Source organism: Amblyraja radiata, chromosome 4 (genome assembly GCF_010909765.2).
Source record: "Amblyraja radiata isolate CabotCenter1 chromosome 4, sAmbRad1.1.pri, whole genome shotgun sequence".
Lineage (NCBI taxonomy): Eukaryota > Metazoa > Chordata > Chondrichthyes > Rajiformes > Rajidae > Amblyraja > Amblyraja radiata.
This window is the reverse complement of record NC_045959.1, coordinates 31,029,243-31,047,873: the sequence shown is the minus strand read 5'-3', so window position 1 is coordinate 31,047,873 and position 18,631 is coordinate 31,029,243. Positions and strand designations below refer to the sequence as shown.

At 43.7% G+C, this 18,631-nt stretch overlaps 1 protein-coding gene across 3 annotated transcripts in view; it reads right to left on the bottom strand.

The window, feature by feature from the left end:
* enpp2 (ectonucleotide pyrophosphatase/phosphodiesterase 2) overlaps positions 1-18,631 on the bottom strand; it is a 90,000-nt gene that overhangs the window by 56,321 nt on the left and 15,048 nt on the right. For all 3 annotated transcript variants that reach the window (XM_033019195.1, XM_033019197.1, XM_033019196.1), the window contains 4 exons: positions 13,026-13,105; positions 11,321-11,440; positions 5,666-5,721; positions 5,206-5,271 (listed from right to left, as the gene is read on the bottom strand). In XM_033019195.1, coding sequence (XP_032875086.1) covers positions 5,206-5,271; positions 5,666-5,721; positions 11,321-11,440; positions 13,026-13,105 — 322 coding nt within the window. The remainder of the gene's footprint in view (positions 1-5,205; positions 5,272-5,665; positions 5,722-11,320; positions 11,441-13,025; positions 13,106-18,631) is intronic.

Genomic DNA, 18,631 nt, shown 5'->3' with positions numbered 1-18,631 from the left:
TGGGTGAGGGATCCATCTACGACTGCATGAGGGAATCCACGTTTACTGAAGGAAGAGGACATCTCAGATGTCCAAGAGTGTAAAGCCTCATGTTGGGAGCAGATATGGCAGAAATGGAGAAATGGAGAATAGGGGATTGCATCTTTGCAAGAGGCAGGGTGGGAGGAGGTGTAGGTCAGTTAACTAGGTGAGGCAGTGGGTTTGTAGTAGACGTCAGTTGAAAGTCTGGCCTGTGATGGAGGCAGAGAGATCAAGAAAGGGAAGAGAGATGTCAGAGATAGTCCAAGTGAATTTGAGGGCAGGGTGGAAGTTAGTGATGGTGATAATGAAATCAATGAGTTCTGCAGAGATGCAGGACACAGCCCCGATGGACTTGTTGATGTAGTGGAGAAAGAGTTGGGAGATGACGCCAATGTATATTTGGAACAAGGACCGTCCAATGTAGCCAACATAAAGGCAGGCATAGCTGGGGCCTACGCAAGTTCCCATGGCTACATCTTCAATGCTATGTCCTCTTGCATTGGCCATTTACAACCCCTCAATCTCTACACTCCAGAGAAAAGAATCCAAATTTGTCCGCTTGCAGCTAATACTATAATCCACAACTCCACAAATGTTTGTGTCATACACAAGCTGACTAATCAGGCCAGCTACATTTGTATCCAAATCATTTGCATAAATCACAGAGGTCCCAGCACTGATTTGTGTAGAACATCACTGGTCACAGACCTGCAGTCAGGATAACATTCCTCCACTATTTTCCTGTCACCCCTAGCTAAACCAGTATCAAATCGATCAAGTCTTCATGGATCCAATGTACGTCAATCGTCTGGATCAGCCTACCAAAAAGGACCTTGTTGCAAGCTTTACTAAAGTACATGTTTAAACATCCACTGATTTACCTTCATTAGCATCTTCCTCACCTCCTCAAAAAACTCAATGCAAGTAGTTCCTATCCTTAAGAATCTTCTTCAATAATTTCTCTACATGTGACCTGACACATCAATTCATAACTTCCGAGTCGCTACTGCCCTTCTTTAACAGAGAAACAACATTGACTAATCCTCAGTCCTCTGGGACCCCACCTTTGGATAAAGGGGTCACAAAGATCTCCGTCAAGGCCCCAGTATTCTCATATCTTGCCTCTTAATAATCTGGGATAGAATCCCTTAATTAATAATTACGGAATTGATTATTGATATTGAAAGTATTAATTATTAACTCCAATTGGACCCATGGTTTCAAATAAATTTCAGCAAATGTCTTTGTGTTTTCAACTATGAAGACAGACAAAATATTTGTTAAATGTCTCTGCCGTTTCCTTATTCCCCATTATAATCTTTGTCACACCCTCCAAGGAAGATGCAAGGTGAATGCAAATCTCTCCTCTGGCCCTTGTAATCCAAGTTTATAGTTTTTGCTTGTAGATCACATATTCACCACCCCACATGCAGCAAATATTGGAATGTTAACACCATGACTTCAAACGGTGGAAATTAGAACAAGAACTAATTACAAAGATTATAGTCAAAATGTGTAAAGTGAATTCACTTACTGCATGTACACCCTTATAATAGTGACTGGGACATTGTTCAGGAACAGAGGCAAGGAATACAATAGCATTTTAATCAAGAGCTTAAACTTGCAGGAAAACTCTGGAAAGGCAGCTCATGGAGCATAATGAAAATCCAGGCCACATTTCTCTGGGAAAATAAGAATTGTTCTAGAGGCTGAAACACAAATGAAAAGAAGTGACACCTTGAAACAAACAGGTGCAGAAAAGACCCAGTTCATGATTTAGAATGGTCCTTATCTTGGATTGTTGCATAAATGCATCCTCAACAAGTTTGTGTCCAATACAAATATAAAACATAATTGGATAATAATCTATTACCTATACTGGCAGGAGCTCATATTTGAAGATTGTCTGTTGGCAATTGTTTCACTAATGGGATGAATCAATTAGAATTATGATTGACAGGGACCACTCAGCTATTTCTTTTGAATATGATATATAGGTTGGTGCACAATGGGCAAGTGTGGACAGACAACTTAGAGCTGTCCTTTGCTTATCCCAACTCGAGAAGATAGCCATACGAACCAGCATTACCATGAGCTGCCAGGACCGAGATGCCCTGCTGCTATTTAGCCACTTTGCTCCATCCGTCAATCTATTATGGCATCCAGCAGCCACCATTATCACTATCTAGGTACTATGTCAGTTCAGATGAGTTCAAATATTACAAGAGATGTGAACCATCATTAGCGCTCTTGGCCACAACCTGAGACTAGCCAGATGTCCAAGCTTGGACTGTTAGCCTGAACCTAGAAATGGAGCCGAATCTACAGATAAATAATCATCAACTGGAGAAATCTGGCCCATGTCAAAGAGCAGGAGGCAGATGACCTCTATATCTGATCCTCATCTTTCCCTTCCAGACCATCCATGCCTTTTTGAAGAAACAAGGAACTGCAGATGCTGGTTTACACAAAATGACACAAAGTGCTGGAGTAACTCAGTGGGTCAGGCAGCATCAAAACCCAAGCAAACTTTACAAAAGATTGCATAGCGTATGCAACACAGAAAAAAGGCTATTCTGCCCAACAAGCCCATGCTGGCATTGGTGCTTCATTTGAACCTTCTGCAATCTTTCCTCATTGATTCCTTCATTGTCTGTGCAGCCAAACCCAAAATAGACTACACCTCAAATATCTGCTGGGTGGGTTGTGGGGGCAGGGCAGCGAGCATTGTGGAGCCAGAAGGGGGAGGGGTGTGTGGGAGGAGGGGTGTGCGGGGGATATGTGGGAGGAAGGGGTCTGTGGGCGGGGGGGGTGGTTTGGGGGGTTGTGGGGGGGAGGGGTGTGGGAGCGGGAGGGGGGGATGTGGGGGCCGGGGGAGGGGTGGGTGGGTTGTGGGGGTGGGCTGCGAGCATTGTGGAGCCGGAGAGGTGGGGGTGGGGGGTTGCGGGTTGTGGTGTGGGGGCGGGGGGGAATGTTTGTGGCGGGTGGGGGGTGTGGGTGGGGTGGGGGGAGAGAACTCGGAGAAAAGGCGGCGAAGGGGGGGGCAGGAGCCAGCGAGGGGGACCAGAGTGGAAGGAGCTGTAGCTGACGGTGTGCTGAGGACTCACTGGTCACGCTGGTTGCTGGACGGTCTCCTCCACCGGGATCAGAGTCTCCGTTTTCCGTCTGGCGACATCTCTGTCTCCGCGCCGGGCTGGACTGGGCTGGGTTGGGCTGGGCTGGGCCGCTTCCAGTCCCTCCGAAAATTGTGTCTGGTTGGAGACCAGGCCATCAAGAGCCGGCCATCCAGAGCCTCCCTCAGCTCCAGTAAAGACGCGATGGCACAGGAAGGGGCGGACCGTCCCGCAGAGTGACAGGAGAAAAGGCCAATCCAGGCGCCACCGATTGGCAGGTGAGGAGATCGATCTGCGCACGCGCAATTTTTAAACCTCGCTCACTTTTACATTAGCCCCCCGATCGTTACGAAACTTGGTGCACTCGAGGCAGAGGAGAACAGTGAGTGCGCTGGCAAAAAACGTAGCACTATCGCGTACTGTTTTACCGCAAATATAAAGACTGTGCAAACCGGAAGATAACAAGATCAGAGCTTTAGTTATGTATAGATACTTTGCTTTGCTATCCTGTGGAACAATATCCAGTGATTGGCATATATACTCCATCCCACAGTCATATCATAATAACGTATTGATCCTGATTTCATTTTTCATCTTCCGATGCTATGTGCAAATAACCAAGTGGCCCACTCCTAATTCATGTCTTCATATCTTCCCAGTAAATACCAAAATGTTTTAATATTTCAGTCATAATCTATAGTTTCCCCTAAAGACCCTATTCCTAACATAACCTTCTTTTTTTAAGGATGGGTCTGCAACCCCTTTTACGATTTTTAACAATTTAATTTCATAGTTCCTCCAAAGTGTTCCTAATCTTTTTTTTAACTTTTCTCTTCATCCCCTCTTTCTTATCATGGGCCCTTCTGCTGCATATAAACATCTTCCTCTATTCATGCATCAAATGTTCCAGCATGTCTTTTTCATCCATGGGCTCTCATGTTTAATTTGCCCTTTAACTTTAGTGAAGGATTAGATTTCCCACTTTGTTGAGCACTGTTCGAATAGTTTCCCCATTATTGCTGTCAATACTGCTGCCTATTTTATCTCTCAGCCTTTCCAAATTAGCTTTACGTAAGTCTATTGACTCAGTCATTATTACACTTATGTCTTTTGTTATTATCATCAGAAGCCTTATTTCATTATGATCACTATTGCTCGGAAGTTCCAACATTTTTATTTCCTTGATCTGCTCTGGTTCATTGACAATTACCAGATCTAATCCCAAGTTATCTGTAGCCGGATATTTGGTATATAAACAAAGAACCTTAAGCATTCAATAGGAATTCCACTATCTTATTCCCTTTGCCCATCTCTTCAGTCCAATCATTTTGGAGCAGCCAACATTACACATAATTATTATTTTATATTTTTCACCCAATTAGCCTTTTCACCCAATGAGATTGAGAAATTTATCTCTTCCAGGGTTAAGTCTATATATTTGCTTCCCGTTGAAGAAAAAACAATTTACCCTCTGTTCTGTTTCTGAGCTCATTTTGTTTATTTTTTGCTATTATATATTTTGAAAATTACAGATTTTGAAAATCTATATCTAATTTGTCTGTCCACCCTGCTACAACCTGTCTGGGTAATATCATCAATGAATTCAACCAAGGTAAGAGGGCATGAAGCATCCCCATAATATTATGTGCTGGTTCTTCAACATTAATCCAACTGACTATTAATTTTCCCCAGGTTATCAGGTCTATAAACTTCCCCAAGACTGATGTTAAACTGTAATTTCCAGATTACTATCATGGTGCTTAAAAGTACAAACTTATCAAATACACATCTTATTAACTTTTGAGAAAGAGACATGAAGGCAAATAAGGCAGTGTGTGAAAAATGCAAAGCTATAACCATGTAGACCGTTGGCCACCCCTAAACGATTGGACTGAAAAGATTGGAAAAAGGGATTAAATAATAAAATTCCTACAGCATTTTTTTAAGGCTCATTTTTTTTAATATACCAAAATATAAACAAATCCTGGCCACAGATGATTTGCAGCAATATTTTTTTTTTAAATGTTCGAAGAGATTGTTATCTATCTACGATCTATGAAAAGAAAAGTACCTTTCATTGTCTGGCAAGTTCAGCCACTGAAGTATTGTAAAGACTCGCTGTTCATGAGGAATGACACTGTAATCAGAAAATAAACACTTATCCAAGACCAATCAATACACATAAATCCATTAAAATATCAAGTTGTTAGGTTTTAATTTGTAAAACAGGCATAAAACTTGTTACTGAATAGCCTTCTTTATGAACTCACATAAGCAATCACAAATGAGAAAGTGATGTGAAATCAGGGCAAATAGCTAATGCAGGAAAATGCGTAGCACACAAGTTAGAGAGGGTTACAGAACCAGTAACAGGCTAGCACCAATTACAAAAATTCCAAGAAATGGACCAAATTACACATGCAAAGAGATTTCAAACTGTACATATATTTTTGCTGATGCTGTTTAAAGCCACATCTTGGCACATCAATAAAGAGAATGTCAAAGGAAAACAAATAAAATGTTTTACTTACACAGGCCAGAAAAACGTGCCCGCTTTTACTGCTTGGTTGACAGTTGTTACCCAGATCTAACAAGACACAGGAAAGGAAATCAGTTGTCACGGTACAGGTACAATGTAGAATGGTGTACAGGTAAATACCAGGGGAAGTGAAAAGTTGGCTTTCCCTTGCATTGCAGAAGCTATATTTATTCATTCTTGGCAGCTGGGGAAATCAGCAGATGTTATCCATGGTGGTGGGTCCCCTATGTGTGCTGGTTACATGGTCCACATGGCAAAGGTAGGATGTTCTAGCTTTATGATGAAACAATTTCTTTACATGTCTGTGCCTCCGATACACAACTTCAGAGAAACTTTAGAGGCCCCTTCTGTCTACTGCTCCTGTCCTTTTAAGGAAGCCTCGAAAGGCAACCACCTGCCCCAAAAGGCTGACCAAAATGACATCTGATCACATATCTTTTCAGTCAACCTAATTCTTCATTACAAGCCCCGGTTATCAATTGAAGATTAAGTAATAATTTGCATCACACACTCAGAACAGACATGGTGCAACATTGTTCTGCCCAGAGTACAAGCCCAGTGCCATCAAATGCTCATTATATGTTAACATCAATGTGATGTTAAACTGGCTTTCCTTTATTTTTCTCATCAAAGTGTGATCATTTTGGAGTAAAATTTCATGAGAGAGATTTGTCTCTTAACTCTCTACCAGTAACCATGTAATGGCAATCACCAGGCATTTTAGGATGTGCTGGAATTTTATTCCATTCAATTCCCTTGCAATGCCAGTATGCATCCTGGTGGAAAGTAAATATGCCTTTGACGGAGTCAATGTACAGGAGTCTGCTGATGGGGTGAATACTATACGTGGAAACTTTCCATCCTATATTTAAGATTGAAATCTAGTTATTTTACTAAATCGATGGGAGGGACATCTATTCTGCGAGGGAACTTGCTAATATAGTTTCCACCTAGCCTGCAGCTAATAAGGGGCTGTTTCCTTTATCATCGTTACTTTTCTGCATATCTTTCATTAACTTGAAAAAGTGCAAAAAATTTAATGTCCCCTATATCTCTCTATATCACTGTCAATATCTCTCGTTTCGCTTTTCCCTAACTCTCAGTCTGTAGAAGGGTCTCATCCTGAAACGCCACCTATTCCTGGTCTGCTGATAGAGCTATATAGTTTTTCTATACTTCTGACTTGGTAGCGATCAGCCGGGAGGTGGCAGTCGCTGCCAGAATGTCAGAGATGGCAACAGGAGGTAGCCACCCTGCCTCCAGGCTGGCTCTGCCTCTCAGTGAAATCGTTACCATCATGTTCTCAGTTTTGACATTTTCCTGCCCAATACCTATCACCCAAGATAGTTTTACACTCTAAACGTTAATCACACTTTTCCATTTCTATTGATTTTCCTTTTCTCTTTTTCTCTATTTCTGCAACTCACCCTTCATCTCACACTCAACCACTTTCCCTTGAGTAATCCGGCCCCTTCTGACCACGGCCTGCCCCTCTCAACCACCTGTTCCCATTCTGAATGACCCTTGCTCCTCCCAAACAACCTCTCTCTCCGATTCGACAGTTCTTTTTCTTGATTTTTCTTCCTTTGCCTTGCGACTCTCACTCCTAACTCACTAGAATATAAGATTTGATTAAGATCCACACTTAATGACCGACCTTGTGTGGGACCTTATTAACAGACTTCTAAATGCAATACGTTTTCATTATATATGCTCCTGCATTCCAAAGATCATTGTATCCATGAGCATGTAGTAAGCATGGATAGTCAACTGTGCTGCTGGGAATGTGGGCTAAAGGGCCTGTCCCACTTAGGCGATTTTTTTCAGTGACTGTCGGCGACTCTCACAGTCGTAGCAGGTTGCCGAAAAACCGTCGACTGGACCCTCCCACGACAATGTCTATGACAAGTTACAACAGCCTACCAGCTTGTCGACGTCAAGCTACGGCAAGCTACTGTCAACCGGAGACCCATTAAGACGTCCACCTACTTCCACACCTACGACAATCTACGGCCACAGGGCTACAACCAAAGTCAACCTGCGTCCACCCGCGACAAGCTATGATAAGCAACGACACTGTCGGCGACAACTGAAGACAACTCAGTCGCCGGAACCTGTCGCCGGTTGTCGTAGGTAGTCGCCAATGGAATTCACCAAAGTCAGCACCCGGCGACAACCACATCACCTGGCGACAACCTGCATCATCCTGGCGACAACCTACGACAGGAGCTATGTCAAGCCCACAGTCGTCGAAAAGTTTTGAACATTTCAAAATCCAGCGGCGGCCAGAAAAACATTACGACTTTTTAGGTGACTTGAGACAACAACTCACAACCATACAGTCATCACCCCGCAACCATGTGGTCACAGCCTTGTTGCCTGTAGTTGCAGAAAATAGCGTGTAAGTGGGACAGGGGCTTAAGTCACTGTCCAGAGATAGGCTCAGGAATACTAGGAAGTGGGTAGAGTGGCAGCTGTGCCCAAGATCCTGGAGTGCTTGCAGATTTCACCTTGTTCTGATAAGCAGAAACACACATCATGTGTGTGATATCGATGGATGGATTCCCACCATGTGCCTTGGTAACTAGTATCATTACCAAAAGCCATTTTTGTTATCTATGGGAACCCCTGACTCCTATCCCTCACTAGTGACCATAACCTAGTGCACACAACATCCACTGGTTCCTCTGTATCTGCTCTATGAGTCAGATCAAAGAGTTCCAATAGATTAGTCAGACATCATTTCCCCTTTCATAAACCTGTGCCGACTCTACTCAGTTTTATGATGCTTTTGTGGTGCTCTGCAAATTTATCTTTTATTACTGATCTCAACATTTCCGCTGCTACTGACATTAAGCCATCAGGTCAGTAGCTCTCAGTTTTCTCTCTCGCGTTTTTGTAAATGGTCGGGGTACATTTATTCCACAAGAATAATTCCATGAAATGTATGGCCAGCTCTTTCAAAACTCCAGTATGGACATCAGTGTGTCCTTGGGATGCTAACATCCATCTCTGAATGCTGTCCTAAACGTCATTAGGATCAAAGTCACTCTACAAAATCATGCAGCTTATGCATTTGCGGGCTTGCTCTGGAAAGAAAGGCCTGCTGAGAAAGGACCTACTGCTGAGGACAATTAAATTCCTGCGGATGGAAGATACATTTCTGTCTGTAGCAAAGGGCGATTCCACCAGCATCAATCTTGCCAATGAAATGTCTTCTTACATGTTGGTTCAAGATTGAGCATGACTTGGCATTGTAAGTACTGTGGTGGATGATGAATACAATTTGGGGACAACAGACTCTTCCAAAGATGGGCCAACAGGGCAGATAGTTTGAGAGATGGTTCCGCTCCTTCCACTGTTTAACACAGACCTTCTACCTCCAGGTCCCTCACGTCGGATGACTTGGGGCTACTGACTATCCTGCTGTCTAGATTTAAGCTCAGGGGCGATGGCACTTTTGCGGTTGCAGCACCTAGACTGTGGAATAGCATCCCTCATCAGAACTGCCCCCTCCATCGACTCCTTTAAGTCACGACTCAAAACCTATTTCTACTCCCTAGCGTTTTTGAGCCCCTCTGAGGGAGCGCTGTAAGCAGTTTATGTATGTAGTGTTAGGTCCCCGTGTTAATCTCTTGTCATGTCAGAACTTGGAAAGATCGGACTTTGCTGGTTTAACTTGCACTAAACATTATTCCCTTATTATGATAGACACAAAAAGCTGAAGTAACTCAGCGGGCCAGGCAGCATCTCTGGAGACAAGGAATGGGTGACGTTTCAGACGTCTGAAGAAAGGTCTCAACCCAAAACATCACCTATTCCTTCTCTCCAGAGATGCTGCCTGTCCCGCTGAGTTACTCCAGGTTTTTGTGTGTATCTTCGGTCTAAACCAGCATCTGCAGTTCACTCCTGCACATTTCCTCATCATGTATCTGTACCCTGCGAATAGCTTGATTGTAATTGTGTATTGTTGTCTTTCCGCTGGCTGGTTAGCGCGCAGCAAAAGCTTTTCACTGTACCTTGGCACACGTGACAATAAATTAAACTAATAGACCATCTGTCTCAGGAGTCTTGGATCAGGCATGTCAACGATCTGGCCTGGTCAACAGAGTTGACAGAGTGGGAACAGACCACTGTGAAGGTGATGGTGGCCTGGAAGTATGCACTGACATCACTTCTCTTATCCTTCCAGTGGATTTAGAGGATTTTGTGAAGACAGCATTGGTGGAATATTTCCAGTGCCCCGAGATGACTGCTGCAAGTATTCCTGGTCAAAGAAACTCACGGGATCACGGTTCAATAAAACTGCCTGGAACTGAGGAATCAATTCTTGAATCAGAGATTGCAAATCTCATCTCATCGTGATTATTTCCGAAATTATATACAGAAATTACCTGTTCGAAACCATGTTTGCTCAACTGCAATATGGGTGAAAGTTATGTTTTTCATACATCAGATAAGATGTAAAATGATCATGAATCTTTTTCGTGAAAAAAAAATGCTGGTTTCCACCCGCATTCCAAAGACGTGCAGGTTTGTAAGTAAAGCCCCTGTCCCACTTTCCCGAGTTACTCACAAATTCTCCCGAGTTTTCCCCTTGATTCAATCTCAGAGAATGTCCGTAGCGAGTCCGTAGGAATCCGCAGATATTTCGTAGCGGCTCGTTACGCCGGCCATAAGTACTCGGGGCATCAGGTAAGTCGGGGGTTTTTTGAGCATGTTGAAAAATGTCCACGAGTGAAAAAAAAATAGCCCCGAATACCTACGAATGGCTACTACTGTAATTCTCTGAGTTTGAATCCATAAATTGGCTTCTGTAAATTGTCCCTAGTGTGTTGGATAATAATAATAATAATAATAATAATAATACATTTTATTTATGGGCACCTTTCAAGAGTCTCAAGGACACCTAGAGCTAGTGTATGGGTTATCGCAGGATGGTGTCGACTTGGTGGGCCGAAGGGCCTGTTTTCATGCTGTCTCTCTAAAACTAAATAATTAAAAACAAATGAAAGCACCTCATCATCTTCTTGCGTATGGCGTGCACAGCCTGAAGTTGTAGATCAAGGGTAGACATCCAGGCCAGTGCAGCATCAGTTACTGGGTGGATGGCTTTGATGCCCCCAGGAAAAAGCCTCAGTGAGCTGTGTGAGATGGTCTGGTCTGGATGTCCGTAGTCGCAAACAGGGCTGTCTGTCCCCCCCCCTCCCCTCCCCACTTATGCAGGTGATGGTCTGTTCTTGCATGGAGGGTGCTGGATGCCGCAAAGCACCTCTGAAAGCCCAGCACTGATATGTCAGCTGAGATTGCACACTGAAACCCTTGGATAACAGTGAAAACTAATGCCTACTGGTTCAGATTGAGTGCTACCACTGCGATATTATTATTGCCTCCTGTGTTATTAAAAGTGTCATTTGTTCATCCACTTAAACTCAGGAATTCATTATTTCAGAATAAATCAATGCAAAAAAAAACGTTCACTTTATGTTATTTATCAGTTAACGTATTTGAAGTTTTTCATTTCCTTTCCTTAATTATGTTGTGAAACATTAATAAAAACATTGGATGATAAATGGACTCCAAATAGGAGACATACTGTGCTACTTTCTTCGGCCAAGGTTTCAACTGAAAAGGAGTTAGAACTTACTGGTTGTCCTCCCCACCATCGAGGATTGAATTTTTCTCTATTTCGAAGGCTGAAGTTGGCATCGAACACAGGGTCATGCATTAAGTTTCCAACAATTCCATGTGATTCAGGATAAAGTCCCTTTGTATAAAAAAACCAAAGAAAATTGATCAGGCACGGTCTTTAATACTCGGGATCTACACAACCTTTGCCACAATAAATCATTTAACAAATAACCATACATAGCAACTTAAAATTGGATAGCCAAAACTGTCTGCCTATTTGAGCCAGGTACTGAAAAGGGTAGGAAAACTAGCAGTTGTGCTTGCTTGGTAAAACATGTTTTCTTTTTCCTTTTATTTCAGCTTTAAATGGTTTGCTCATTCAATGATTTCAAAACCTGGAGTTATACTACAGAATGTTCTGTAAAAGTGAAAAATGGGGTGAGAGTGCAGCGAGGTATTGACATAGCATTAACCAAAACACTATTTCCATTAATGAATCACATATATTTCCGATGCACACAGGGTCCCCACTATTGCAGCACATTAAGGCTTGTTTATCGTTAAAATTAGTTTAAATCAGGCTTGTGAGAGCAGTACTCAACAAACAGCTGGAAACAAGGATAAAGCTTGTCATCCAATTATTAGAAAGGATTTATTTTAACTTTGTTGGCTTATTTCCAAGCCTTTATGCATAACTTGTTAGTCAATGTCATTTATAAGAAATATGCCAAACCAGTATTCTAAAAAAATGTGTTGCTATTTGTTTTCCTGCAACAATATTCTTCCTTATGACATTGATTGCAGCAAAATCCCTTTAATGCCAGCAATCTGCAGTATTTTCAGAAATGATATTACAAAAGTCGACAAAACCAATTCCAATCCATCTTCACCAATAATTCATACACAATTTTTCAGGAGTGGCGAATAGAAACATAGAAACATAGAAATTAGGTGCAGGAGTAGGCCATTCGGCCCTTCGAGCCTGCACCGCCATTCAATATGATCATGGCTGATCATCCAACTCAGTATCCCGTACCTGCCTTCTCTCCATACCCTCTGATCCCCTTAGCCACAAGGGCCACATCTATCTCCCTCTTAAATATAGCCAATGAACTGGCCTCGACTACCCTCTGTGGCAGAGAGTTCCAGAGATTCACCACTCTCTGTGTGAAAAAAATTCTTCTCATCTCGGTTTTAAAGGATTTCCCCCTTATCCTTAAGCTGTGACCCCTTGTCCTGGACTTCCCCAACATCGGGAGCAATCTTCCTGCATCTAGCCTGAATAATTGCAATTAACGCAAAAAGATTTTTAAAAAAGCATAAAATGCTGGAAGTACACAACAGATTTGTCACGAGCATTTTTTTTTTTAAATTTAGGACAGTTCACTTTCCTTTCGCGGTTTGCTGCCTTGAGATTTACTGCCTTGCTAAATCCTGCCTAAATTGCCACACATTAAGAAATATACATATGTTCCTATTTTTGTTGACCAAGTTTCATTATATGAAGTATGCACAAATGCACGGCCATCACAAATAATTACTTCTTCATGGAGCAGTGAAAAGAAAGTTTGTATTACAAAATAGTGCAGAAATTAAAGGTTATTTGGTAAATGCAAGCCAAGTGTTCATAAATCAGTTTATTTGCTAAGAGATAAAGAAATTGGCATTGTATCAAAATGAAAGAAGCAAAAGCAGCTAGTTATATAAAATGTAACACTTACTGTAGCAAGAGTATACATATTGGGGAAGGTTTTTGTTGGATAAACTGGTCTCATGTAGGGAGCGTGAGTCCCACAAGATCCTAATTAAGAGGAAACATTTGTCATCAAATACAATACTGATTTGTGGGTAAGAAATACCCAGGAGGAGTTCTAAAAGCTACAAAATATACAACTGAGATTGAGATGCAATTCTTCAGAAACATCAACTTTCATAAAATTGTTACATCTGTAAAAATTGTGTATCTGGATTCATTTTCTTTAACTTAAATCAAGTTCTTGCAGAATTTGTCATCCTTGGATCACATCAAATATGCATCTGGAAGTCATTACATTTCACGGCAACATTTCCATGTAAAGCCTGAACATTTCAATAGTTGAAATCACATATAATAGCGGAGTAGACAAAACGGTCCCGAAACTGAATGAATTTAAGCAACAAACTGCATGTTAATAGGTTTATCAGTGTCGTTCTTGACTGTATGCACAAATCTGATCGTCTCTTTCCCGTATTACCTTGTATTTCATTGTTTGAAGTCAAGAGATATCAAAATTGGGACATGTCAAACTGTGCCGATTCAATTTCAAATATTTACATCATCACATAGTCAGGTTCTAACCCATTGTGCCTGAAAACCTATTTCAATTCTGATGTTCATAGGTCTCCTAAAATAGGCACAGTTAAGGAATATGTTATACAGCAATAAAAAAACTACAAGTTTTCATGCTGTCACTGTTGAGACAGAGGGTTCTACTATCTTCAATAGCTACTTATGTTCTTTTAGGGTTTCGGAGAACAGGGCCCGATTCAAACCATAGATTTGTTTAACATTACTTGTGAATGTAGTTTAATTAATGTAAATGCAGCAGAACGAAAAATAAGGACAGAAAACATTTACATACAGCTTTAACGCCTTCTTACTTAAACTTTCTTCGACTTTCATGGGAAACAAATGGACTCTTTGGTAAACTGAATAGGAATCTGTAAAGATGAAACAACACTTTCCCTCGAATATTTAAAAAAAGAGAGGCCTGAAATGAAAGCAGTGAAAGGACTCCTCTCAAATAAGGTGAAAGTTGACTGAAGTATTCATGAAGGAGAAGTAGAGACACCAGAGGCTGCAGATACCGGAATCTGGAGCAACCTGTGGGACTCAGTTTATTAACATTTAGCATCGCTAAGATCATAGGTTCTAGGAGCAGAATTAGACCATTCTGGCCTCCATTCTCACTTGGCCTCCACAGCCGCCTGTGGCAATGAATTCCACAGATTCACCACCCTCTGACTAAAGAAATTCCTCCTCATCTCCTTCCGACAGGAACGTCCTTTAATTCTGAGGCTATGACCTCTGGTCCTGGACTCTCCCACTAGTGGAAACATCCTCTTCACATCCACTCTATCCAGGCCTTTCACTAATCGGTACAGATTCAGATTCAAAACTTTATTGTCATTGTGCAGTGTACAAGTACAAAGGCAACAAAATGCAGTTAGCATCTCACCCAGAAGTGGGAACACAAAATAATGGAACAGTAAAATATATATATGTATAAACAGTAGCAGTAGTGCAATTTTGGGGGGGGGAAGAAGTGTCCGAGGTGGGGAGGGGGGGGGGGGGGGGTGACTGGCAATCACCAAGGCGTGGAGTTATGTAGTGTAACAACAGCAGGGAAGAAGCTGTTCCTGAACCTGTTGGTCCGGGAACAGAGAGACCTGTAGCGCCTCCCAGATGGGGGTAGGGTAAACAGTCTGTGGTTGGGTTGAGAGCAGTCCTTGACGATGCTGCGCGCCCTTCGCAGACATCGCTTACTCTGAACAGACTCAATGGAAGGGAGTGAGGAACCGGTGATGCGTTGGGCAATTTTCACCACCCTCTGCAGTGCTTTCCGATCGGAGACAGAGCAGTTGCCACACCATACTGTGATACAGTTGGTAAGGATGCTCTCGATGGTGCAGCGGTAGAAGTTCACCAGAATCTGAGGAGACAGATGGACCTTCTTTAGTCTCCTCAGGAAGAAGAGACGTTGGTGAGCCTTCTTGACCAGTGTTGAGGTATTGTGGGTCCAAGAGAGGTCATCAGAGGTGTTGACCCCCAGAAACCTGAAGCTGGAAACATGCTCCACCTCCGTCCCGTTAATATGGATGGGGGTGTGCGTGCCGCCCCTAGACCTTCTGTAGAACACAATGAGCTCCTTAGTCTTCTTGGTGTTAAGGGCCAGATTGTTGTCAGCGCACCATGCTGCTAGGAGCTGGACCTCCTCCCTATAGGCCGACCCATCGTTGTCGCTGATGAGGCCAATCACCGTTGTATCATCTGCATACTTGATGATGGTGTTAGTGCCATATACAGGTGTGCAGACGTAGGTGAAGAGGGAGTAGAGGAGGGGGCTCAGCACACAGCCCTGTGGAACGCCGGTGTTCAGGATGAGGTTTGAGGAGGTCACATTGTCTAATCTAACAGACTGGGGTCTGTTGGTTAGAAAGTCCAATGTCCAGTTGCAGAGGGAGGGTTCGATGCCCAGGTCGTTGAGTTTGGTGATCAGTTTGGAGGGGATGATGGTGCTGAATGCTGAGCTAAAGTCGATGAACAGCATTCTCACGTAGGTGTCTCTGTTGTCGAAGGAGGAGAGGGCGGAGTGAAGTGCCGTGGAGATGGCATCCTCCGTACTCCTGTTCTTGCGGTAGGCGAACTGATAGGGGTCCAGTGTGGGAGGTAGGCAGTCTTTGAGGTGTGTCAGGACCAGCCTCTCGAAGCACTTAGTGATGATGGGAGTAAGCGCAACTGGGCGGAAGTCATTGAGGCTCGCCGCAGTGGAGTGTTTTGACACTGGCACGATGGAGGTGGTTTTAAGGCACGTGGGAACAGCTGCTTGGGCAAGTGACAGGTTGAAGATGTCAGTCCAGACATCTGTCAGCTGCGCAGCACAGGCCGCGAGGACACGCCCGGGGATGCCGTCAGGGCCAGCAGCCTTTCGTGCATTAATCCTACTCAGTGCTGCATGCACATCGATGGGGGTGAGTGTGAGCGGCTGGTGATCAGCAGGTAGCACAGCCTTGATGGCCATCTCTTGATTGTCCCTGTCAAAGTGGCCATAAAAGTGGTTAAGCTCCTCAAGGAAGGAGGCGTCGCTGGATGTGGGAGTGGTGTTGGTGGGTTTATAGTCCGTGATGGCCTGAATGCCTTGCCACAAGCGCCGGGGGTCGGAGTTGTTCTTGAAGTGCTCCTCAATCCTGAGCTTGTAGCTGTGCTTGGCCTTCTTGATGCCCCTCTTCAGGTTAGCCCTGGATGAACTGTTCATCCATGGCTTCTGATTCAGGAATGTGGTAATCCGTTTCAGGGAGGTGACACTGTTAATGGTGGAGTTGATAAAGTCCAAAACGGAGGAGGTATAAGAGTCAATGTCTGTGTGGGAGTCAAGGATGGCCTGAGCTGCAAACACATTCCAGTCAGTGTTTCCAAAACGCTGCTGAAGTGTGGAGTCCGCTCACTCTGACCAAACTTTAAAGGGCCTGTCCCACTTACGTGTCCTTGGCACGCAAATTACGCGACCTCGTGGTCACGTTGAGGTGCACGGGCATCGTATGGCCTCGTGGGGCAGGTCCCACTGAGAAACGCGGAGGGGTATGTAGTCGTGCGCGACATCGCGCAGGGCTCAGAAATGTTTGTAGCGAATGAATCTTCACGCGCCAATGGCCTGTCGCGTAATGAATGGCAAAAGTGGGATAGACCCAAGACCCTGGCATGACGCAACGTCTCACCTCCAACAGCAGCATTAGCAGTCAAACGATCGAAGATGGACACAAAATGCAGGAGTAACTTAGCGGGACTGGCAGCATCTCTGGAGAGAAGCAATGGGTGACGTTTCAGGTCAAGACCCTTCTTTTCAGACTGAAGAAGAGTCTCGACACGAAACATCACCCATTGCTTCTCTCCAGAGATGCTGCCGGCCCCGCTGAGTTACTCCAGCTTTGTGTCCATCTTCAAATGACGTCACGCGCTCCAGACGGCTGTGCGTACGCATTAAATCGCGCGCTACCTTCACGGGACCATCACGGCTCATCGCGACCAATAGGTCGCGTGATTTGCGTGCCAAGGACACGTAAGTGGGACAGGCCCTTAACTGTCCTCACTGTGGGTTTAATATGTCTGATGAGTGGAGAGTATTTTGGGAGCAGGAACAATGAGAGTTGATCAGACTGTCCAAGGTGGGGAAGGGGGACGGCTTTGTTGGCTTCAGCCATGTTTGTGTAAACATTGTCCAGTATCTTTTTTTCTCTAGTGGCGAAGGAGACATGTTGGTGGAATTTGGGGAGTACAGTCTTCAAGTTGGAGTGATTGAAGTCACCCGCAACAATGAAGGCTGCCTCGGGGTTGTGTTGCTAATGGCAGTATGCAGTTCTTTCATTGCAAGCTTAGCTTTAGCATCCGGAGGAATATAGGCTGCAGTCACAACAGTGGAAGTAAACTTTCTGGGCAGATAAAATGGTCTGCATTTTACCATGAGAAACTCTAGGTTAGCTGAGCAATGACTCTCGATGATGGTGGAGTCCGTGCACCATGCTTTATTTACATAAATGCACAGACCCCCACCTCTGGTCTTACCGGAGTCTGTTGTCCTGTCCGCTCGGAGTAAATGACGCCCCGTTAGCTCGATGGCGCTGTCAGGAACGTCAATGTTAAGCCATGTTTCTGTGAAGATCAAGATGCTGCAGTCTTTGATCCAGTTGTGGGAGGTAATCCGTAGCCGGAGTTCTTCCGTTTTGTTTGCCAGTGAGCGTACGTTGGCGAGAAGAAGGCTAGGAATCGCTAGCCTGTGTGGGGTTAACTCTAACCTGGCCTTTAACCCACCTCGGCATTCACGGCGGTATTTGCGTTTGCGTCGCCGTCTATGATCCACTGCTCCGCTCTTCTGGCTAGTTCAGGCGCGAGACGGAGTTTGCGCAAAAAGTTGTTGCAGCTGCAGGAACCGATGTTCAGAAGTTCCTGTCGACTGTACGATAGGAACGCAAGACTGCAAGACGTTTCAATGAGATCCCTCTCATCCTTCTATACTCCAGCAAACGCCCAGTGCCGTCAAATACTCATCATATGTTAACCCACTCCTGGATAAGGAATGGAATTGTCCTAAAACTGTGTATTGACCTGAAATGTCAACAGTTCCTTCCACCCCACAAATGCCGCTTGATCCATAGAGTTCCTCAAACAGATTGTTTGTTGCTCCTGATTAATCTTGTAAAACAAAATGCAATCAAGTGGATGTGCTTAGTAAAGATCTTTGAATTGAATACTAGCAAAGAGAGTTCATTCAAGATCCCTCAAAATGTTCTCATCTCATTATGTCATCTTTGCAACTGCAAATTATTTTTCAATCTAGGGATGGAAGGCAAGTGCAAGATGTACTTTGAATGTTAGAGTAGATTGCCATACATAGATATGTTATTATTTGAAGCTGGTTTGGAGTAACAGAGTGCTATAGACTAAACCAGACCAAATTTACCAAGTTTGGAGTGGATCCCAATTTTAAAAATGCGCCATTCATGGTGCTAGAGTCAGTCTGTATCAACTCTAAAATGTATTCATGTTTTTTTAGGGAAATTTGAATGCCCCTAA